General features: G+C 34.8%; 2 protein-coding genes across 3 annotated transcripts in view; both read right to left on the minus strand.

The window, feature by feature from the left end:
• Positions 1-16,563, minus strand: part of LOC117122635 (speckle targeted PIP5K1A-regulated poly(A) polymerase-like) — a 33,822-nt gene extending 17,259 nt beyond the window's left edge. The window contains exon 1 of the mRNA XM_033268302.1: positions 16,516-16,563. The gene's annotated coding sequence lies outside the window, so the exon portion shown is untranslated. The remainder of the gene's footprint in view (positions 1-16,515) is intronic.
• On the minus strand, positions 183-24,514 carry LOC117122634 (condensin-2 complex subunit G2-like). 2 transcript variants are annotated; one of them, XM_033268301.1, is made up of 29 exons: positions 24,270-24,514; positions 23,646-23,743; positions 23,148-23,282; positions 22,516-22,642; positions 21,608-21,677; positions 20,944-21,031; positions 20,384-20,518; positions 19,862-19,956; positions 19,416-19,578; positions 18,637-18,729; positions 18,017-18,142; positions 16,166-16,345; positions 15,128-15,280; positions 14,672-14,894; positions 13,794-13,990; positions 13,022-13,099; positions 12,308-12,378; positions 11,604-11,745; positions 10,820-10,900; positions 10,238-10,381; positions 9,794-9,895; positions 9,388-9,507; positions 8,941-9,040; positions 3,412-3,578; positions 2,672-2,803; positions 2,405-2,502; positions 1,673-1,773; positions 1,059-1,155; positions 183-804 (listed from the first exon to the last, which is right to left on the minus strand). In XM_033268301.1, the coding sequence occupies exons 2-29, from the start codon at positions 23,718-23,720 to the stop codon at positions 738-740; spliced, it is 3,360 nt and encodes a 1,119-aa protein (XP_033124192.1). In that variant the 5' UTR covers positions 23,721-23,743; positions 24,270-24,514; the 3' UTR covers positions 183-737. The 2 variants fall into 2 exon arrangements, with proteins under 2 accessions (XP_033124192.1, XP_033124191.1); XM_033268300.1 differs by having other exon boundaries at positions 23,646-23,747.
• Between the last annotated feature and the right edge of the window lie 58 nt (positions 24,515-24,572).

Genomic DNA, 24,572 nt, shown 5'->3' on the forward strand with positions numbered 1-24,572 from the left:
GTTTTTTAAAAATATATCTGTTATGAATAAACAAGTTACAAGTATTTATTAAATACCACTTTCTAGTGTTTTATTAATTGAATGCTGTTAGTATAATATAAGTACCTATACTCTGATCACAAAACACTTATTTACTACCATTTTACAGGTACAGTATTATTAGTAAAATGCAAAAGCCATCATTCATGGTGTTGAAGGGTTTTATTCAATAAAAAAAATCATGCAAGTTTTTAAAAGTACAGTACTGTAAAGTGATCTGGAAACTAATACTTTGCAAATCTTTGTACAAAAATACAATCTAATCCTAATCAAGTTAATTCCATGTAAACGTTATCAATACACTCCAAATATTTGCTGATATGGGGTGGAGCCAGCTGATTTTGGGGTTTATGATGGGAAATTTCGTTCTTTTATACCACATATGCTGTACTAGAACAAGGGGTCATGACCTAGTTACCACAAGTCCTTAAAAAAACTTTTTTTAAAATACAGTACAGTAGCTTGTTCTAGATGAGGCCAAGTGTTGCAAGCTTACTTGACTTCTGAACATACAAGAACGAAAAAATATACAGTATAAAGTTACAGTAGTATTTTCATACCATAGCCACACGCACATAATCTACAGTTCTGCATAGATTAATACATCTACTTGACCATTATGCATAATACATTTTGGGGTTTTTTTTCTTTATACAGTAAATTTACTGTATTATAATATCTGCATGAGCATACGTCCTTCAAACAGTCCAACCCATGTGCTGTGATATTTCAGACATCAACTCAAAAGCTGTATCAACCTGCTTCCTAAAATGAGACAAATACATAAATAGGTCAAATAAGGATACTAAAAAGCAGATTATAATAAATAAATTATATTATAAGGCAATTACAGAAACTTTGGTTTAAAAAAACAGGCGAGTATCTCTCTGCATAGGAACCAAATTCACTAGGGGTTTTGGAAGAACGCGGGAGGGGAAAGAAACCACTGTGATACCGTCTGCAAGCGAACTGATAAGTTTAGAAATATTTTTGCAGAATAAATCAATAGATGAACTTACTTATCAGATGACTCATCGTCGTCGGCCTGTTTCAGAGGATCAATCTGTTGTTGAACCAATGCCATACACTCCTTCAAACCACTTATTCTCTTACCAGCTGAAAGTAAACAATCAAGTTTGTAATACAAGTACCTAATCTTCTTTAATAAAGAGTTAAATAACATTTTCTATCAGAGTTGTCACACAAACCGATTTTGTTTCGTACCATTACTACACATGATTAAACTATACAGTAAATTTAAAACTGTTAATTTGATATTCAATTTGAATAAATTAGGCATTTGATATACATTAAAGTAATCTTGACTTGAACATTTTCTTAATGTAATCATATTTGCTATTAAAACTCATTACAATATAAATTTATATTTTTTACATCCTAAACAAAGATTGATAGTTTATATCATGATGTTAATAGACTAAGGGATTTCAAACTCTTTATACCCAGTCCCCTTAAACCCCAACATTTCGCATAGTACTGGCAGCTAAGAAAACAAACTGAATCCTAACATACAATAGTATAAGCAGCCACATTAGTCAAATTACAAGATAAGGTGGAAGGAACATAACACACTTTAACTGAAACGCTTAATATACACAATCTAGTACCTCACCTTTTGAAATTGTGTATAATACATGAATTATTGCCAGGAAACCCTCAATACCTTGTACAGCTCCAACATCAATACACTGTTCTAGTTCACTGAGAAAGCATCTATGTAGAAGAAAATACATAAATAAATTAATCCTAGCAATGATAGAATGATAGAAAGCAAACTTTCATAACTAATGTCTAGGTCACACCAGGGAAAACAAGGAAATTTCAGAAAAAAAAAAAAGGTTTTTCTTTGTTTTTATTACACCTAGCATTGCCTTGAAATCTCCAAAACAAGATATGTATAATATTTCTTCCTAATTCTATAAATTTAAAGCATTTAACTATCCCATTACTACACTGTTTACATTCACCATTAAAATATTATTTGTATTTTTTTGTGCCCTCTGACGATCTTTAAAAAATTAAGTTTGCGAAACACGGTATAAAAAGATCTTGCCCTACCCACAAGCTTATGACATAGATTAAAATTCTGTATCAAAATTAAGATGATGCCCTATACAATATTGGGTAAAAGCCTCTACCTTGCCATCTTGAGCTTAGGCCACATAGAAAAAATTGTTAGATTATCACTCCTGCCTGCGCCAAATATTTAGGAGATATTGATGCAGGAATAAAAAAAAAATTTTTTGCTGCATCAAATTCCAACAGCTTAAAAAAAATGAAATGTTTGGTATTAACTACTGTATGTCATATGAGAATTTTTGTAAAGTAATAATGATACAGTTACCTAAGAATAGCAGGTTTACTGTTCACTAGTGGTAGAAGGAAGGCTGACAGGGTTGGTAGCTCACCAAAACTCTGACTTGGTGTAAGATTCTCATCACCCTAAAATTAAAACAGAAACATGTCAACTTAATTTATCATGAAAGTCTGTTGCTATATTGTTAATAAATAAACAAATAAATAATAAAGATGTTGGTATGTTTTCTGTGGTTTAAACACATGAATAAACATATACCACATTTAATTAGCCAGATATTTTACCTACACTTACATGAATAGCACTTGTTAATTCAGCAAGTGTGGCAGCCATTATGGTGGCTAAAATACGTTGACAATTCTCAGGATGGTTTCTATGGTAACAGCGGAGAACTTCTGTCAATCCGGGTTTGATTGATGGCAAAATCTGAAGGGAAATTCAACAGAAAAAATGTGTTTATAAAACAAGGTGGAATTTAACAAACTGAAATTTTTACTATCTGTCATAAAATATTTAAAAAAAATATTATTTCTCACAATCAGTGGCGTATAGTCTAGGGGTGCATGGGGCCCTAAAAAAATACTTGCGCCCCCAGCTGCCCCGCCTCCAATTAAAAAAGTTTGATGCAAAAATGTTTATATAGTTAAAAATCTCCTCATTTTGCAAACCAGCTCGCCTCACCTATTTATTAGGAAGCTTTCGATTGCATGAAGACGGTAGGCTGTAGAACGATAATGACATTACTAAAAGTCATCTGCGCATGTGAAAATGTTAAGTTCTCCTCATCGCGTGGATTCCAGGACGCAATTTGACAAAATTTACGTATATAGAGAATGTAGGATGCCCGGCAGGACAGTCACGCATGAGTGATTGCATTCTAGTGTCGAACAAATCAGAAGCTCCCAAATGAGGGCCCCCAACTTCACCTTTGTGCTCTCTCCATCAGCCCCACCATTTCAAGACTCCGAGGTGGCTCACAATTATCTCAGCATATAAGTACTGTATGAGGTACATTTTGACAAATCTATCTTTACCTTTTCCACTTCTTCACTGCCATCTTTAGTTGTCTGAGCTAGTACCTTAATAATCTGAGAGAGTAGCAAGGGCACTATATCATCTTGCTCATTTGTTGCCGTCAACAGCTTCAAACTTACATGATACAAAACCAGCACAATCGATGGTAATAACTCCAAGGGAAGATCTACAGAAAACAAAAAAAAGGTTTTATCCAATACTTATTTAAGTTATTTCCTTTACAACCAACTGTAAAGTATAAACAGGGGTGGACGCCAGCGGGAGTTGGGGGCCAGGGCCCCCCGTCAGAGAGAGCTGGCTTGTCTGCTAGAAAAAAACATATATGTACTTTCTGCATATTAGTAGACTCTAAAATTTATTAAATAAGTCATTGAAACCCCAAAATTGTCAAAATTTCCGGAGCCTTCACCCCCTGGACCACTTTGGGATCTGGAGAAGAAAAACCTAGTTTTTATTATATTTAGGCCTATTTAATTTCACTTACAACTAACACTTGGCAACATACTGGTTGTTCATTACATATATTAGGATACACTTTTGACAAATGACCCTTCTTCCATTTAGCTTCCCCTTACCCATTTTTATAATTAATATTATTATTTTCTTTATTTCATGTTCTTTATTTCATGTATATAACAGACACTTACTTCATCTATATTGCACAATTGATTTATAAGGGTCTCAGACAAAAAGCTTTGCTCTCTGTGTTACTTTTTCCATATCCAACATTGTAAAACAAATTACTGTATGATTTTGCCTAATATGGAAAAAATGGTAATTTATATTGTTTTGCAACACTACGAAAACGTATACATTTACGTCATCAATTTGATAACTGTTGAGTTGATCCCTATTCATATCTTTACTATGTATCTGCGTTTTACGAGAATCGTTATTCATAACCGTAAGTACAGAAACGAATATAATTTTAAACACTTTACCACATTAAAATTCGGACTGAGTAAATCTATTATTAGGATATTAAATATCAACAATATAAGGATATTAATTTACTGAAAACGTTAAATTGACTCCCTTTAAATACATGATAAATTGGGAGTTCAAAAGTGCTTTCTCAAGCCCATGCCAAACAAGGCCTCAGCAAGATCATTCAAGAAATTTTACGCGAAATAATCGCCTTTCCTATACCCTGCTTCTCGTACACCGCCGCTTCTGAGCTAGAGACTTAATGTGCCTATCGATACTTAGCATAAACTTAGGCTAAGTAAACGAGAGAATTTAGTGTGCGATAAATTGTTTATATTTGTTACTAATGGCCCAAGCTTAGCTACTATTATTAACAGCCACATTAATTTAGCCTATTTAGGCCGGAGGTTGCCCGTAATTCTATAGGTCTAGCCTACGTACCGTTTTTAGTCCCAGCGGTGTAGGGAGACCACCATGAAAATCGACAGATGATATGGAGCGCAAAAGAAGTCATCGTATAACGCAGTTCATTAAAATATTCTTACATTCTGAAACGCACTCTCAATCAGAATTTCCCAACGAGGAGTCCAAGCTTCCCGACAAGGGGTCTACGTCCCCTTCCCCGTCGGAGAAGCCTAGCTCCCCTCCCCTCGTCAGGGAAAAATTAGGTCTGTTGGGGAATTTTTTTTATTGAAAGATAATAAAATGTTGTGTTAATTATGGGACTATTTATTTAAAAAAGGATAATTACGGCGCCCAAGATTTGATTTTCCCCCAACGAACTTGTTGGAAATTCCCCCGACAGGGGGTCCAATCGGGAGTCCAGCGGTCCCCGATGGGGGTACTTTGCACTCCAGGAACCCCGCTAGCACTGCCCCTGCTGTCAATACAAATTGTTCTGATTTCCAAATTAGTTAAGAAAGTACAGTAATATCAAAATAAATTTATTAAAGGGTATGAGTTAAAAAATAAAAGTGGCAGATGTAGAAGTGTCAAAAGGGGCTCCCACCCCAAAACCCCAGCAGCAGCCCAAAAAAATCTCAGTGTGAAATTCTTAAATAAGAGATTAAAATTGCTAAAACTGCAATTCTTTAATGGGAAAACCCCTCGGTAGGTAAAGCAAAAGCATAAAAACTTCCCATCGGACCATATGTTCCCCCTACTCACCACACAGACAAAATAATTCTGGATGGACCACTGAATGATTTTTTTGAAAAGCCAGGAAGATTTTAGACCACCCAGGGCTTTGCCTCTGTTGGAATTGTGAGACACCCTGACAGACCCAGCCCCTGAATGTATAGAGCCACCAGATACAACTTACATCGATGTAATTTGAGTGAATCTGAAACAAACAACTTCAAACACATTGCAGGTCTTGTACAGAAGAGGAGTTTGAAGAAAGAAATCTCCTTTTGGTAGAGATAGTTGGAAGAATGATGCAAGATAGCAACATGGAGGAAAATGAAAGGAATTATTATACTGCAGCTAGAGAAATGAGAGAACAACACGGACAGAACTTCAGAGAGGCTGTAATTCAGTCATTAAAAAGGTCATACAGTGAGGAATATATGCCAAGAAAGAAACTAACCACCAGCAGCAGCAATGCGAGTGACTGTTTGCAGATACTGGTAAGTAAAACTAATGAAGTAGGGAGGAGTATTTTTGGCATGAATTTCCTTTCCGGTGATGAATTGGGCAGCACACCGGGTGATAAACCCCTACTTTTTTCCAAAGAGTGTACTGCATTTTTTAACATACACATGGGCCATAATGCCAATGGGACTAACTGCTTAAACGTTTCATCCGAAAGACGGTGCGCTATCATAACTTGTACTTGTGTTTCCGGCTGTAATGCAAGGAGAGCAGCGATAGGAATTGAACTGGGGACCTAGAGATCTCCACTTGCTAATTGTTAGCTGCTGCGTATGAACATACTGTAGCCATAGTGTCCTGTGGATTTCAAAGTCAAGTTGAATGGCTGAACGGTTTAAGTCAGTGGCGCTGCAACCCGTATAGTTAAAAACAGCTCGCTCACCTATGGTTCTGATGGTGGAACAAGTCTTCTCGGATAAGGGTAAGGACTATGAAACTGTAGGCCCAGTGCACAATTGGCTCCTGTGTACTGGGCCATACAGGTCCTGTTAAGGCCTGTTTACACTAGGACGATAAGGATCAACAATAAAAGTTGTAGAAGTAGTAAAAATGATTTTATAATTTTCCCATGATTATGGTGTCATTTGATTCGATTTGTGAAATTATTTTTTTTATCGTATACACCAAAAGTGGGCATAAAACTTAGGTTGGAGGGCCAAAGTGAATTTTTGATTTAACACTGAGGGCCACGCCCAAACTGAGTGCAGATTTTTCTAGTGAGCTTCCAAAAACCTCCGAGCACTGCTTTTACACCATTCTCAATTTTAATGTTTTTTTTACTCAGACTGGTGTCAAGCCATAAAAGACAAGGTGTTTTTTTTTAGCCAATGTTGCTTGGCATGCCGCACACATAAGGTCTTTAATTCATTTTCGTGGGCCACAAATAAAATGGCTGTCCGGCCGCAGGCAGCCAGCTGGCCGCAATTTCTTTGCCCACCTGTGGTATACATGATAAATCGTTATCGAATAATTTATTATTTCTTTTATTTTCTATATAAACAATTGCTTTTTAGCCTTTTATCGTTGATTGTTATCGTCATAGTGTAAACTGACCTTTATGGAAAGACGAGAGTAGCTGGTACCGGTTTACTGGGTAGCTCAAACACGAAGAGACCCTTAGGGGAGAAGAAAGTTGCTAAATGATTGAGCTAAATAGTCCACATTTTAAGCACTCTGACATTCATGAAATAATGCTATATAAACTGCTGTAATGTACTTTTTCACTTATTCTAGCCAGCCACTACTAACACCAACAGCCTTCCTCTCAAACGCATTATTTTCAAATTAATGCTATCTACATAAAACAAAAACAACCAATTGTCGCCATATATTTCCAACTTAATCAAACTAGGTCTTTATCCTGTACAAGATCTCTCAGGTCAACCACCAGTTCATCTGAATACGTACTGTGATAGGGCATTTGCAGTTGCAGCTTCTAAGCTGCAGAACAGCTTACCCAATTTGAGAATAATTTTCAGTGGGGACTTTAAAAATTTAATGGAAATCTTTTTAGTCCCATGTTAAACCACCTTTTTGCTTTAGTGTTATTTTTATGTATTGTTCATTTAATAATAGTCATGTCACATGTTCTTGTCAAAAAAAATTTGATAGCATGGACAGGGCTTATTACATGCGTGTTTAGTAATAGTTAACATCACTAATGCAGTAGTTGCAAGAAATCTGATACAAATATGAAATTTTGTTACATTACTGTATAGAGTACTACAGTGTTACGTCACGATATGTGATACTACTCCGTTGCTATCATTGCAAATTGCGTTCAACCGGACGCCATTTTCTCCGCTGACAAACCATTGATCTCAATTTCTAACATAATTATTAAGATGTTGTTTTGTAAATTTTAATTGATGATTAAATGTGTGTTCGATAACTAGTATAATGCAAGCTTTTGTGTTTTTAGTACATTTTGATGGTAAAATATTAGATTTTAAAATGCCTCAGAAAGCCTATGAAGTCATTCAGGCGTAATGAACAGTAACCAGCGTCTGGTTGGTAACAGAGGGCGCTACCGGTCACTACCTGGCGTTGTGACGACTCGACTGTGGTACTCTATATACAGGAACATCTGTGAGCATATGAGATTAATGGTTAAGTGCAGATTGATCAAGTTATTAGATTTGCTTGACGCTTGGCTTTGATCATGATGAGAAGACTACATGTGTACATCTACCAAATTGAATACTAGTACACGCTCTTCTGAGATATTTAAAAAAGAAAGATTAATACCATTCCCAGGCATTATTTCAGCCTGCCTTTATTTCACTTCTTTTGCCACCAGCCTATAGATAATCATTTTACCATACAATACCCTCCATTGAGGACCTGGATGTATTTATTGGTTAACAAATCATAAAACTTAAAGTAGGATTTCTCCAGTAACATCTACTCAACAGAGATTTCCTTTGTGTCAAGCGAGGCAAACAAGTTAAAACAAAACTGGTACTCCTCTCCTGGTTTTTAGCGGTCATAAATACGACATAGCTGCAGTGACTCATCATTGCATCTTATATTCACGTTTAACTTATGCCATAAAGTTCTAAACATTGTAATACATCTTCTATGCCTAAATATGTTTCCACCTGCCTAAGTCGAATCCAAAATGCCACTGGAAAAAATTGACTTACAGATTGTTAATTAATGAAAAACACAACAGTTTAACATGTAAAATAAGTTTGACTTAGGCAAGTTTAACTGTATAATCTTTAGCTTAAATAAAGTGTTTAATGTTCAGATAAATACCCGAGTCTGTGCTCTCCACACACCAGTAAAAAAAACGCTTTTAGAAACAAACGTTTATGGCCACCACCCTGCTTGAGGTACTCACACATAACCAAATCCATTTATATTAAGATGATTATTAGTGTACATAATAAATATTAAACATGAAAAACAAAAAAGTATAAAACATAAATGCAATGAATTATTACCTTTCTGTAATAAGATTTCCAGGAATCCAGCTATATTCCTCCCAATTTCATCTCTAACTTGACCAACCATGAAAGCCTCTGCACTGACTTTGAGAATGCACTATATTCAATAAATGTAGTCACTTATAAATAAATACTATGCTGTAGCAATATTGAGTAATATAATATTTCCTTCTTAATTAGTTTCTTGGAAAACAAATAATTGACTATCTGACATTGTTATTATTATTTCTGTTATTATTTAATGAGAGGACCCTTGCAAATACATTTTAATGACAAATAGATTACAACCCTATTAAAGGGACAATTTTCCTACGACATAATGAAGGCAACCTTTTAACACTACGGCCAACCCCCCTATTAATGGGACAATTTATTTGGTCCCAAATGTCCCCCCTTGATAGGGGTTCTACTTTCTTACTGAATACTGAATAATAATTATCTTACCTTGAGCCATTTACATTGCGGTGTTTTACTCATCACTTGATCAGCTGATACTTCCTGGTCAATAGAGGTCATGAGAGAGGTTAGAAGTTCCCCAACTAAATCTGTGTTTGATTCTCTTTCCTGTGAGTTTAATAAGGCAAACCATACTTTTCAAAACAAGCTTCTGTGTATTTTAATTTACTATGATGATTAGGAACTGTTACTTGCTATACTAAACTTACTAAAATTTATACTGACAAATTTTAAAAATACATCCACTACTACTGTACTACTCTTGTTTTAGATGCACTTTTTGTATTTGTTAGTATAAAATTTGACACTGGCACTGTCCTCTGTCATCGTCACTAATTTAATACTAGTAAATGTCAAAAAGTAAAAGAAAACATTAGTAAAAGTATAATCATACCTCAGCTTGAATATGCATAGTCGTCTTGCAGTAGGAGTACAGTGCCTGCTCCAAGATGGCCTCCATGTCTGTATCTATGGCTTTGTTTATTTCAATGCTTTGCTATCAAAAAAAAAACAAACATTAATAATGCTACCTAAAGTATAAATGTGTACCTGGTTGGAGGGGAATGATTCGGAATGAAATCAGTAGTGCTGGTTACACGCATAACTAGGAATACTCCCCAGGGAGCGGAGGAGGTTGCATGTTGTGTATGATTGATTTTGTAAAAACGCAAGTATACGTAACTATTTTACACCAAAATAAATTATAAACGGCTTCCTCAAAAAAATATGATAATCATTTATTTGAACATACACTTTCATAACAGAGGCACACATCAATTAGATAGTGCATTCAGGAAAAAATAAAATATAGATAATATTTTTTTGTTGTGTTCCTCACCACGGTGTCTTTGAGGGCAGAGAGCACCTGTAACAGATGTTCTGAGTTTTCTTGCATAATGCATGTTCTTGTTGTTTTCTGGGCAAGTAACCAATCAAGTATTCGCAGTGCTACTTCACACTGCTTCAGGTTGTCCTTTTGTTCCTTTAAAAAGTAAATTCAATTTGATTCATTTTTTATTGATAAATTAAAAACATTTTTTATTTTAATTATAAATATTCTTATGCGAGCCACATTTTCACTAAAAACCTGTAAATACAGATGTACAAATGCTAGAATAGACAATTTCATTGTATATGGATACCATTGGGCTAAATACTTTCTGGTTCCTATTTTAAATTGGCTTTGCTGTAAAGGGCATTTTCTTACTATAAAATGATTTCTGCATATTCAGTTCTTTACTTTAATTCTTATTATCCAAAATAATCCCATAAATTTACTTTTTATTGATGTTGTAGTTAAGTCTGCTGGCACTAAACTATGGCAGCCGTGGGTCCCTGGGGACCCAGCCCAAATTTCCCAGTGAGTAAGCCTATACGAGGACAAATAAAGAATTATTATTATTGTTATTATAGAACCAACCTTCATGTTTTGAACTCGCTGACTCATTACATCAAGAACACTTGCACCCTCCTCCCAACTGACTTGAATACTTGAATCATTCTGTTCAGAAACATTTTATCATTATTAGACATTACATACTCAAAAACTGATTGAATAATATCTTTATCCTCAAAACTCATTTTTTGTTGTTGGTAGGATAGGATAGTCAGACGCCATTTTCCCTCGAGCTTCTGTGAGTTCTGTTCCAACTAGCTCTCAATTATGAAAGCTTCAAAGTACCGGAGAACGGAGTGTTGAAAATAGTTCCTCTGCGTTTAGTTGTTTTTTCTTTTTTTGTTAGGATATTTCATGATTTTATTCTATTTCTTGTGTTCATTTTCTGTAAAGTGCTAGAAGCACTGTTTTGTATTCAGCACTCTATAAGACTAACATTATTACATTATTATTATAGAGACTGTCCAAAATACAAATTAATATTTACATAATCAGCATAGATTAACTAGTAATCAATTTGTTGAAGTTAAAAATTATGTCTATCTTATTTAGTTTTCCCAGGTTTTACATGGCTTTCTATAAACCTTGTGGCAAGGAATAACACCACAAAAAAAAAACAAAAAAAAAAACACAGTATTATTTATAATGCAAATACTTACTACGGATAACAAGAATAATATCATTATAGTAATTTAAGTACCTAAACAATATTGAAAATTCACATTAAGTTGAATGTGTGTTGAAGGAATTAGTTGAATAAATTTTTTGGCTGATTGACTATAATAAGGAAAATAATCACAAAACCCACCTTAATGTTTTGAAGTCGCTGATAAATAATATCAAGAACGTTTCCTCCCTTCCCCCAACTAACCAGGCATTCTAAAAGAGGGGCAAAGTCATTTACTGAACTTTCACATCTTAGCATCTTCAACTTGTTCAAGCAATTTTCCCTAAGTAAAAAGATAAATAAACCATCAAACATAATAATACTGTTCAATCATAGACCACAAATATTAAAATTCAAACATATGATGTGGATAGAAATCTCATGGTCATGGTGTCAAGTCTTTGGAGTGCCTTACTGTAGGTAAGTGTACACACCATTTTATGGGGTCTATTTTGAAACAGTGCATCCAACATCTCACAACTTTTCACTGGGAATCTCAAATTCTTCTACAACCAAAAACACTGCAGGTTCTATGCACCCCTATTTTATTTTATTTTTTGGCATTTTGTTTAGCTTAGGCCTAGGGTAACTCACTACAACAAGAAGGTATGTTAACAATTTTAAGCACCCTTTAATAATTCAAAAATCTGTATCTCATAAACCATTCCCGAGTTTTTCCTTTTTCCTTTTAAGCCCTTTTTTGGCTTACAAATATGAGTTGTACAACATGTAAATTTTTTTTTTTTTTTAAAACTCTCTGGAGCCTCTCTTTAATGAGTGCAGAGCAGGGGATTGTCTCATTTACATACTGTACAGTATGCTGTATAAAGGTTATGTATACTCACTTAAAGTCAGGCAAAGCCAAACCTGGCAAAAAGCTGGCTAGCATCAAGACGGCTTCTAATGAACGACCACCCTAAAGAGGTACACAATTGCAATAATTTACCTTATAATAGTTTACCAGAAAATATATGCTTTAAGCTGGGCACTCACTGCATTCGACGGTCGTCGACCGACGCGATTCTATGCAGAACGCAACTCGAAGACGTGCGCGCAACGGATCGTTTTTAATGACGATCAGTTCAGACTGGCACCGACAATCAGCAAATGGCGTCACATCGTCTATCGCTCACAGGGAGCGGAGTTTGATTCGTTGTACGATGGAGCGAGTGCCCGGCTTTAGCAATTAGGATCAGGCACACAGTCACTTGTACTATGAAAAAACATTTGCACTAAAAGAACAATAAAACTAATAGTACATAAATTATCTGTATAGGTGTAATTTTTGCCCTACCTGACGCGGAAATGTACCGAATACTCAGTACATTTGAAAACAACTGCGAAAAAAATTGCAAGTTGTCCTCGGGTGGGACTCGAACCCACGATCTCCAGATCACTAGCCTGGCATCATACCTCTAGACCACCGAGCTTGCGCCTGATGGCCAGGGTTGAATTTGAGTCCAAGTAGTCTAAGTAAATTATCATTGGTTATTTTCTATAACAATAAAAATAATATACAGTTTATATTAGATTTCTAATTATTGTTATTTAGAATTTACCTGAAAAACATCCAGGAATAACGGTACAGCCTTACTGAGCCGCTTTACCAGCTTCTGTCTCAAAGCACCATGGGATGTCTGGAGAGATATAAATGTGTGAAAACAAAATAGAAACACAAGAAAATTAAAACTGTAGAATTGCATGTAAATTATAAATTTCATAACAGAATATATGGATTTTCCAAAATCTATACATAGGGAAATATATATATCGGACATATGCTTATTTAAATTCTTATGTGTTATTTAAAGGTAAAGCTAGAAGAGGAGATTAACCTACAACTTGTAGTGTCATTGTGTTTAATTGCCTATGGGAGTGGTCTGTGACTACCTAGCCGCTAAAAAGAGCCAATTATAGTAGCTACATGGTCACATCATTCCACAACATTGTCTTTAACATATTGCTGTTGTTGCTCTAACCAAGTTTATATATAACTAGTGATTTTTAACAAGTGATACATTATGCTACAAAAATGATACTCATCGTTATTTATCACTGATAGAGGAGTTATCATTTTGATTACATCTGTGACACAAAAAAAATCGTAGACAAGAAAATCTATGTAAAAGTAATAATTATTTGAAAATACATACACTACAATAAAATAATACTTATATTTTTTAATAAACCTGATATCCAAGGTATGTAAAATGTATTTTTACAATACAGAATGAAATTCTATCAGTTTCTTTTATGATTTTGAATTTTTCGATGCAGTTTTATTGATACAATCCATCGGTCAACAGTAGATAAGTTTTGAATGTCACTTACCATTAACTGATGGTCAATACTCGTCCAGAGGATGACCATCACTTCCAGCAGTCCATCAATAATGTCTTTGTCAGCCAGAGACAAAGTATCTTCTTCATCTGCATTTTTGTCAGTTTCTTCATCAGAATCATTATCATTTGATGTTGAACGGTTCACACATCCAAAGATGCATTGGCAAACCAAAAGTAGGAACTTGGCTGTGGGCATCAGATATGCTTATATTTGAAATTGTATTCTTCCTGATATTGCAAGTTCATCGTGTTGAATAGTTTAATTACAATAAAGATTTGTCTTCACTATCAAATTTTATTTGACAAAAACTTCTGTATGCCCATATATAGTCGTGATGTCATCATGACCATATTTAGGCATATCACATGTTTTTGTCAAATGAAATTTGATAGTCTGGACAGGATTTTCTTCTGCATGTTCTTCTAGACAATTTTTTTTCTTTTTGAAGTTGATTTGTTCCTGGATGATTTCTAGTTTTTTTCAATTGTGTTTAGTTTACATTTATTACAAGGTAATATTTTTTTAGACAATTTATGTGCTCTTTGTAATGTTGATTTATTTTAGTCTTATGATTTTGATAGAGAAAGAGATTTAACTTATCATGTTGGGCAAACTTCATTTCGCAAAAACGCCATCAGAATAGCGTTGCAGTACCTGTGGCTACATGCGGATCGGATTCATCACTAGCCACCAAGCGTAAGCCTGGTGGTCAAGTGGTTAAGACACCAAACTAATTATTTGGAAATCATGGTTTTTTTCACAAGCATTTGGAAAAGTACTGAGCATAATATTACAAGACGTCTGGTAGGGCAAACATCGATTTTGTAAAATATCAACACTTGATGGAAGAAAACATTTGAACATACCAGAGTCAAATGGTGACATATGCTGGTGAGCGTATCTGTAGAAGACTCTTGCAGCAGCAGCATTGTTCTGCACAAGAGCAATGCACCGTGTCAATTGGACCTCTCCAGCTTTATCCAGTGGCTGGAAGGAGTTGAAAAGGAGCTGTACCAGACGTTTAACGACAGGAGGCGAGTCTAGTTCCAAACGGACCAGCAAGTGTTCCACAGAGACTACCTCACTCACCTGTGAGAAAGAAAGCTTTGATGCTAAATAAAAGTTTTGTTGGGATCATTTGTTTTTCAATCCCATAGACTTTTTATCCATTTCCATATTAACATTTATTTCATGTTTACATAATTATTATTTTTAAATAATTTCATAACATTTACTTTTTAATCTGGTATAAAAATTTAAAAAAAAACCCCTTTAAACACAATTTAAAACATGAAATAATTGGCCTTTAAATTTCAACTAACCTTAATGCTACGGACACCTTTTACTTTGAGCATAAGTTCCACAAAAGCGACGCGAACTTTCTCCGAGGAATCATGAATGAGGAGGCCTAGCTGAGGTAGAAGACGTTTCATCAACCCATGACTCAAACGGTTGTCCAACACAGTTGCTAGGCCCTACAAAGCAAATCATATATCATATTTCACGGTAAATACTGTATTAGGCTCTGCAGACACAATTGTAGAATACCAGTCTTCACAGATAAGCACTGTAAACCGTTCACTGTGCAATTTGAAGAACTCAGAACATTTTTCGAGATGAGTAGGGGGTTACCTAAGTATCCTGTTTCTTTGCAGGATGTACCTACATAAACATACTGTACATAATGCTGTACTTAATTTAAGAGAGAAATTTTTATATCATGTTTCGTAAACCATCTTTCTTTCATTATTGAGAATGTTGAATTCAAACACTAATACTATAAGTATTATTTGAAGGTTTGAAGTATTATTTGAGGGTAATAACATATATGTTTCAGCTTGCGGTACACCACGTAAAAAATCAAAAACTGCTGAACAAAATTTCTAAAATTTATTTTTACCATTACCATACCTGCTGCTTTAAGTATTTCTTATGAAAATATTCAGAGAGAGCAGCTTAGCTCAGTCAGCTAACCTGGTGGTAGCCACTGTGTGTGCGCGTTGAACCGTGGAGATCTCTAGGTCCCCGGTTCAATTCCCATCACTGCCTCTCCTTGTGTTTCAGCTAGAGGGCTGAAATACAAGTTACTATAGCGCACCATCTTTCGGATGAGACGTTTAAGCCTTTGGTCCCTATGCATTTATGGCCCATGTACACGTTGAAGAACACAGTACACTCTTCAGAAAAGAGTAGGGGATTGTCTCCCGGTGTACTGCCCAATCACCACCAGAAGGACCACAATGGAAATAAGTCTTCTTCTAGACTTCTGTGGGCTATCCTTGGTGTTTACACCAAATAAATCTAATCTAATTCTATTAACCCTAAATATCAATAAATATTCCAAATTATTGCTAGCAGACCTTGTAGACAGCTGCCCTGACATCAGTGGAGGATACATCTCTAGCAAGATCCTGAATCAGTTTCCCAAGCAGATCCTCTAGGGTCTTAATTGGAATCAGTTCCCAGAAAACATTAAAAATTCGACAGATCCCGATGACACATGTCTTACGAACCACTACGCATGGATCATTTAGTAGATCCTGTATAAAAAGGAGAAAAAAAATCACAAGAATATTTTTGTTGTTGTTATAATCCAACAGATTACTTAGTCATGATACATGAGACCTGTCATCCCAATACCTGCGTACTGTCACCACATGTTAAATTGAGTAATCAGCATAAGAATGTGGAAGTATTAGTATACTTTTGTCATAGAGCTATTAAACAACTAGAGTGCTGACAAGATGGCGGAGCAATGCAGAGTTATGTATGTGTACCATCCAAGATGGCCGTCGTATGAAAGCGCCACCTTCAGGCTTAATATACATGTTATTACCATAATAAGCCCTCTGACTGAATATTATTTCATTAATGATAATTAGTATTGATAATGACAAATTATTAAACTGTCGTAGCCAAAAAGAGGCCAGGTAGAGCATCTTATTCAAATATTTTAAAAAAATTAAAATCGTGTACATTACACCCATACACTGCAACGCTCGAGTTTCAAACATAGCTGTACTGAACTTTCGGTGTAAATTGAGGGCGCCATTGAAAATGATATTGCTCAGGGGAAATTTGATTGGTTGAATCTATGACAGCCATCTTGGATGGTACACACACACAGCTCTGCGTATTTCGAACATCGAATACATTGCTGTTTAATAGCGCTCTAGTATTCTTATTTTATCTCTATGACTTTTGTACAGAGAAGGCATAATGTCAAATCCAGTAAATGACCCCCTAGGAGGGATGCAGGATTTGGTGGTAGGAGGTGCATGACAATCCAGTCCCATCATGGTTAGGGCTGAGGTGAGAAAATTTAGAGAATATGGACCTTAAGATGCCCAGAAATTGCACTCTTCACTCTTATACTTTTAAAATCTTATCAGTACTATATTTTTAATAATAAAAATAATATATCAATAATAAAATACAATTATTTTTCTTAATACAATTTAGGGGGGTTCAATCGCACCGTCTGCACCCCCACCCCTCTATCATTTTAAAGCGTATAATGTGGAGAATAAGCATATGTTAAAAAGTAATTTTCATTTTTGGTCGCTGATGTTGGTTATAATATAAACATACTTGCATAGGAATTTACATAGAATCTAGCTGATAACTGCCAACTGACAAAGTGCTACCCAGCTTTAAAAAACAATCTACACATATCAGAAAAAGCAGATTGTCTGGTAAAGGGATTTAGGAAATCAGTTGTTTAGGTGTGGAGTTATTTAAGGAGTTTAGAGAATGTAGCTGATTTTCATTAAAAAAAATAAAAATTCTTACTCTGTATTTACAGAGTAAGAACTAGATTTTGAAGATAGGCACTTAACCAGAAATCAGTTGTTTAGGTGTGGAGTTATTTAAGGAGTTCAGAGAATGTAGCTGATTTTCATTTTTAAAAATGGATTCCTTTCCAGATTTGGAAGATAGGCACTTAACCAGAAAACTGGCTAAAGCTCCACTTTATATATTTAGTGTGAACTAAATTGTTTAATTAATGAATACTCATGTTACAACAGTTATACTTTGCACTAACAGTATCAATAAATGGAGCTTTTGGAAGCATGGCACAATGGAAGTGCCAAGCTTACTATATAATATTAGGCACTCTTTTATATGCTTCACAAATATAAGAAATGTGGCGGTCTAATGGATAAGAGAGGCTTAAGGATACTGTGCTTGATTGTACGAAGACTACTTACGGATAAGATGTCAAACTGTTTCTGAAGCAGATTGTCTCTCTCCTCCTTCGTTTCTTTGGGGTCTTGTAGCGGGAAAGCATCAATTAGGAGGGTGATTGAATTGGCTCGCACAGTCCCATTAGCAACCTGAAATCAGATATATTGATTACTGTTAGGAAAAATTACCACATTTTGCCTAATAGTCTATTAGTGTTATTTTTGTTTTGTTAGTCATTTTTGTAAGGGAATGGAAGACAATTATCATGACCACCAAGCTACAACCCCACTCCAATATTATAAATCATAATTATTATAACTATTATTATTATCATCATAATGGCCAAACAACATAGCATTAGCAATAGTTTGATGATGATGATTGAGGATGTGAGTTTCAGAGCTTTTAATCGATCTACAAGTCGAGCTGTTATCGCAAGCCTAAATATAATACTTTTTTTTTTAAATATGCAATCAAGGATAAAGCTCTGCCCACACTATCAAATTTTCTCTGAAAATAAAACTGATGTATACTCATATATAGTCATGATGTGCCTATATATGGTCATGATGTGATGTCATCATGACCATATTTAGGCATGTCACATAAAATTTGATAGTCTGGACAGGGCTTGAGGCTTCACCTTGAGAGAACGCCACAGAATAGGGTTGTAGAGTTTCAGCAGCATCTTGTCAACGCCTTGATGTACCTTTTGTCTGTGGAAACATCCAAGTATCTGTAGGAAAAACATTTAAAAAAACTAGTGCTCGATAGAAGTGCTATTTGGTGTTTTAGGGAAGGTAACTATAAACCATTAAGAATAAGGTTATGGGTAAAGTTGAGGATGCTATCACTAATTAGTACAAATGATAAAACTTAAAGCCTATTTTCCACTAAGCGAATTTGTCCGCGTAAATCAAAGCGTTGGTTCACTTCCTGAGCTCTGATAGTTGCGCCATTTTTTTCGCTTCGCAAAAAGTAGAAACAGTTGGAACTACCGATTTCACTGAAGCGAAAACCTCTGATGGAAATGTGAATGCGCATGAACCAACACTTTTTGATTCGCGCAAATAAATTCGCTTTGTGGAAAACAGGCTTAAGCCAGGGACTCACTACGCCCGTCGGATGTCAGCTGACACGATTTTATGGAGAACGCAAGGCCACAACACAACACAAAGGCAACAGATTGTTTTTAATGCCAATCTGATCAGATTGCCACCGACAATCAGTACACGGCATCACATAGTTTTTCACTCACAAGGAGCGGCGTTGGATTCGTCGTAGAGAAATTTTCTCCGTATCTGCACTTTTTTGGTCCCAAAGATGTAATAATAATAGTAATAATAATCATACTCATTTTAGCACCTATTAAAGCAAAATAAACCTTAATAGGAGTTCTACTGCAGTACCATGTTCACTTACCTTTCTGAGATTAGATGCCATAGAGCGGACTCCTGCCCTGGACGCATGAACTGCATGGTACATGAAGTCTTGGATGCAGTGTTGCTCAATCTTATCAATGAATGGCCCAGTTGCTGACTTCCACGCCTTGACATATACAGTGCCATACCATTCAATCATGGGCCTAAAGAAAAATACACAACATTCAAAAATAGCATAATGCTCTCCAATTTGAAACCACTTTGGAGTCTGAAAATTTGGGATGGTCTCGAGGTTTGGTCTTCACATAGAGTGTTTGCTTAGTGTTCATAGAGGGAAGATGATTTGGTTCTTTGATATAAGTGATCTTGAATTACATTGTTAGGTAGCAAAATTTCACATGACAAGCATAACCACAGAAGTGTCCTACTATAACTACAGATTAAAATTGAACAGAACATAGTTTCTGATTTACAAAGAGCACATACTTAGGACAAGCTGGAATCTGGTTCTTAATTGCCACGTGGAGCTGCTCAACAAATTCCAAGTTCAATTCGAATAGAAAGCTTACGAATCTGCGACCCTAAAAAATATATCACAGAAGATAAAAAGTAACACTAAGTATGAAAACAGATCTTTCCAGATAATATTAATAACTTAACATTCAGTAATACTCATTTATTTTCAATGTAAACAGAACATTTACATATTAACAGATTTTCAAGAGTCAGCTATGAATAAAAAATGTCATAATAAATATATACTGTATAAATAAATAACAGGTAAAACCTATTCCCGCTGGACAATTATTATTCTTCTAATAATTATAACAAAAACAATTAACATCAATGAATCCAATAGTGACCTATCCAACAGGCCAGTTGTTTGAAGAAATTAAGTCGAACTGGACAAAACATTACTCAACATTATAGTAAGTTTAGTTAATTTATTCATTATTAAATATTATCAATATTACAAAAATTAATATTAATGATAATAATAAATTTTACCTCGTCAGCTTTCAAAAAAGCTGTGCTTATAGCACTACTCAACAACAGGTTCTTAAGTGTAACGCTGCTTTCATCTTCAAAGTCTATCTGAAGTAAGCTATAACGCATTGAGAATACACGTTTCACGTCTGCAAACTGCATTGTTAAAAAGCGGGAAAGTAAGAATGATAAATTGTAGCAGTTAGTGGTATGAAGCATTGAAAAAAGATATTAAAATCTTAATGTATAAATTATATTGATACTTATTTATTAAATTGCATTAATTCATAATCATATCAAGTACATCATAAAGCAACATTAAACGCATTTGAACACTTAGTTTAATGTTTTTACAACAAATACAACAAAAAGAATTTGGTGGACTCGATAAAATGAATATCCTTCTTTTTGTACCTTCTTAATCATGTTTTGTCTTTTATTTGTAATTACTTCATGAAAAGCAATACATATTACTTACTTAGTTATGTATTTTCATTTGTTTTGGGCCATAGAACTATTTTTGATCATTTGCTTTACCTTATTACATAAAATTAAACTATCCTTTAAATATATATACTTACACTTGCATTGGGTTGAATGCTCTTCACTAGAAAAAACATGATAGTATTTGCAACAAGTCCTTCCCTGCCTGGCAACTCTTTCACCCACCTTAAAAAAAAAATTCAAATATTATTAATGCATATTACAGTATTGATCTTCAAACACCCGCAAACAAGCAAAGATTTCCCGAAAAACAACCCATCTTCAAAAATTCATAATTTTGCATGTTGTCACTGCTTTATTATCAATCTTCTCATGGAAGAAGTGCCGATTAGTATCACTATGTGCAGAAAAATAAAATTAAATATGTTAAGAAAGCTCATCAACCAGATCAGTGGTGGATTCAAGGGCGGGGGACAGCCTGCCTGGGTCCCCAAAATATTTCAAAATTATTTTTTTTAAATGGAGTAGAAAAAAATGTCAAATTTAAGTCAGAAGAATGCCATTTCTGGCCATCTAGAGGTGCCATAATCATAAATTTTTTTACCTCATCCCCAACCAGACCACGGTGGAAGTCCCTCCCCGCCCCCCACCCTTCGACCTGCCACCGCAGATCTCATGGAAATTACTTCTTCCAACTTAAGGCCCCTGTATATAGGTATGACATAACATCATCATGCTCATATATGGGCAAATCAAATATATTTTTCACAGAAAATTTTATTATGCGTAGATCTTACTCACCAAGTTTGACAAACTTTAGCAATGCTAGCTTGAACCTTATTTGCCTTGTCTGGAAATTCAAGCAATAGCTCTGCACAAAGAAGACAGTGGTGATAAGACAACAAATTCTAAAGACATGATTTTTCGATTGAAAGTAGACACAGAATTGTAATATGATATGTGGCAAAGACAAGCCAAACCAGTCACTCGTCGCAAAAATTGATTTTGAGTTATTAACACAGCGTTAACAATAAAATGAAAGCCATAAAATGGTAAAAGAACCATTTAAATCTGACATTTCTTTATGAAGTGACAAGCGTTCATAAACATACAGCTGTTTAATGAACAATATTTGAGAAATCATCTTTCAAAGTTTATGATTTTGGGCATTTCTCAGGGAGAAACTATCACCAAATCGTTAAAAATTGTTGTTTTAACACTGAGAATAGGCAAAATAACAGAATAGCATGGTGTATAGATATATACAGGTCAGTTTAGTGCAATAAAATAGATTTCAGCATGTTTGTTATTATCTCTAAAGCATGATTTGCGACGAGTAACTGACTTGGCTTTTCTTTGCCATGGTCTGATAGTGTTTCCATTAATATATAATTCCCTTGTAGACAGGACACAGTTTAAAGTGAATTAATGTCATTTAATAATAACATATGTGATAGGGATGCTTTTGCAGAATCTGTGGCCAGCTATAGATATTTCAACCTGAAATGTTTATTGGCTGTTTTTTTCACATTTCACAAGTGCATGTATGCTACTGTAGGGCCGCGGGATTTGACTTGGTTGACAGCCTAAGTCAATACTACAGTTGTCATAATTACCAATTCAAGATTTTAAAATATATAATAATGTTTTCATATTTCAAATTATTAATATTATGTGATAATTTGTCACAGATTCAGTTGAGTACTTACCATGCAAAGCTGTGATGGTTTCTAACATTTTATCTGGAATGATAGGTTTATTTTGGTCCAAGACACACCCAGCAATTGTTAGAATATCCTGCAAACACATGGCAGTTGCCTGAAGCGCCTCATCTTCCTGCAAAAGAATGTATTTTCATATAGTTTTATTCATTCACTCAAACCTCACATGAATAGATTGCACTGCTACATAAGTCTCTTTGAAGTTTAGGCCTCTAATTGTACTTAAGAAACTAAGAAATTTGAATTTCCTTCTAATTTGAAGCTTAACAGTACAGTACTTGGATTATTTTGTTAAAACTTGTTTCAAATTACACATTTTACTGAAAATTCAGTAAATTTTTTCTAGAGGGTTTTATTGATTTGTATTTCTTTTAAGAGTCTTAAAAAGTTATTTCTCAATTTGTTGAATTTTTCACTCAGTTTAATTTGGTGATATTTCACAAATAGATCTAGAAAAATTAATTCTTATACATTTATTTCATCACATGTACATTATTAAATGAACATTTTTTTAAAAATCAATAATATCAAGTGTAATTTAGGAGTAAACGTTCTTCATAAACAGATTGTTACAAGTTGTTAATTCATAATTAGATTGTTATTTAAAGACGAAAACTTACAATATCCGGCATAAGGGGTGCTTGTGTGAGTGCTCGTGTCATCTGTTCATACAATCCTTCCCATATTTCCTCTTGCTTTTTTCTTGAACATACTGGTAAAATATCTTTCAAGTTGAAATCATCATTTTTGTTAATCTACAAAAAAATATATTAATTAATTTTTGACCATTACTGATGCATATAAATTTATACTGCTGACAAATGAAATATAAAATCTTGAATTGAATTGCTGTATTTGTTTATTATAGAATAGTGTATTAATAGTTTTTAATGTAAAAGTTTATTACATATAATATCTGTTTTTTAATGGTTTATTGAACTATCATTATAATACAATGCATTGTCTTTTGATCATGTTTCATGGATGACTGTAGTTAACAATGGCAAAATTAGTTTTTTTTTATAAACTTATGAAATAAATCGTGTTACTGCTAATATAGTGGATGGAAATGAATGACAATGGGACCTTGAGTATTGACCCTATCACTGTACACTTACATGCTTTGAAATTAGGTCATGAAGTTCCAATGGGTCATGTCCATTGCAAGCAGCAGTAAGCGTTTCTATCATCATCCTTTCACTACGCTTTACATTAACTGTCTAAATTAAAGAAAACCAACAAAAACTATGTAACGCCAATCAATGGTAAAAAGAAGTGTGTCTCAAACCAATCGACTTATAACATTTGCGATGTTTCTGTAAAGAAAACTAACACCAATTAAATTGATACTGTGATTTTAATAAACTTTAATGCTGTAGTAATAAATACTATTAAACTAGGGTAGGCCTATGCCTAGTGTAGTGGTGGATTCTGACGAGGCCTCACTCCAACTAAGTTGTCCCAAAAAAGGAAGTGCGTCCCACAACTAAGCCTAACTAAAGGCCTACCCCTACCTAGACAACCGACTAACTGGCACTTGGTCCTACTATAGTACTACTAGGCTAGGCCTAGATAGCTGGCTAAGCCTAGCTTTCTTTGGGCCTAGGCTACGCTAGGGTACTACTAGGCCGCCGCCTGCGACAGGGCCTAGGAGGCTAGGCGCCTAACTAACTAAAGCTTGAACTTTGTTTTCAAAATTGCTAATGTAACAGCGTAATAATTATTAATAGTATTGCAGTAACCTTAACGGTAGAATGTTGTTCCAAAATTTGTAATTAAGGAGAAGCCTGAGCCTTTCTTTCACTGTCAATCAGTTGTCAAAATTAATACAAGAACTTGAATTTCTTCAATTTTCCGCGCCACCCCGCCGCTTGTATTATGATATTACTAATTAGAATGAGGAGGTGGTATAATAGTGGGTATAGGTAGCAGCTTTCTCAGAAATGCCTATGTTATTGCACTGCATCGTTTTAATTGCATGGAGTCAACAGCATACGCTTGGGTACCCGACTAATAATGAAACTTTTACGGTTCGACACGGTCAC

Source organism: Anneissia japonica, unplaced genomic scaffold (assembly GCF_011630105.1).
Source record: "Anneissia japonica isolate Jap-2015-1 unplaced genomic scaffold, ASM1163010v1 scaffold287945_len1679841_cov205, whole genome shotgun sequence".
NCBI lineage: Eukaryota > Metazoa > Echinodermata > Crinoidea > Comatulida > Comatulidae > Anneissia > Anneissia japonica.

Excerpts from the sequence above, each read along its gene's own strand:
- LOC117122634 (XM_033268301.1), bottom strand. The coding sequence starts at position 23,720 with ATGATGATAGAAACGCTTACTGCTGCTTGCAATGGACATGACCCATTG. Across the intron at positions 19,957-20,383 it reads CTTTTTTGAAAGCTGACGAG|GGTCGCAGATTCGTAAGCTT; the intron begins GTAAAATTTATT and ends TATATTTTTTAG. Across the intron at positions 10,901-11,603 it reads AGCGACTTCAAAACATTAAG|AATGATTCAAGTATTCAAGT; the intron begins GTGGGTTTTGTG and ends GTTTCTGAACAG.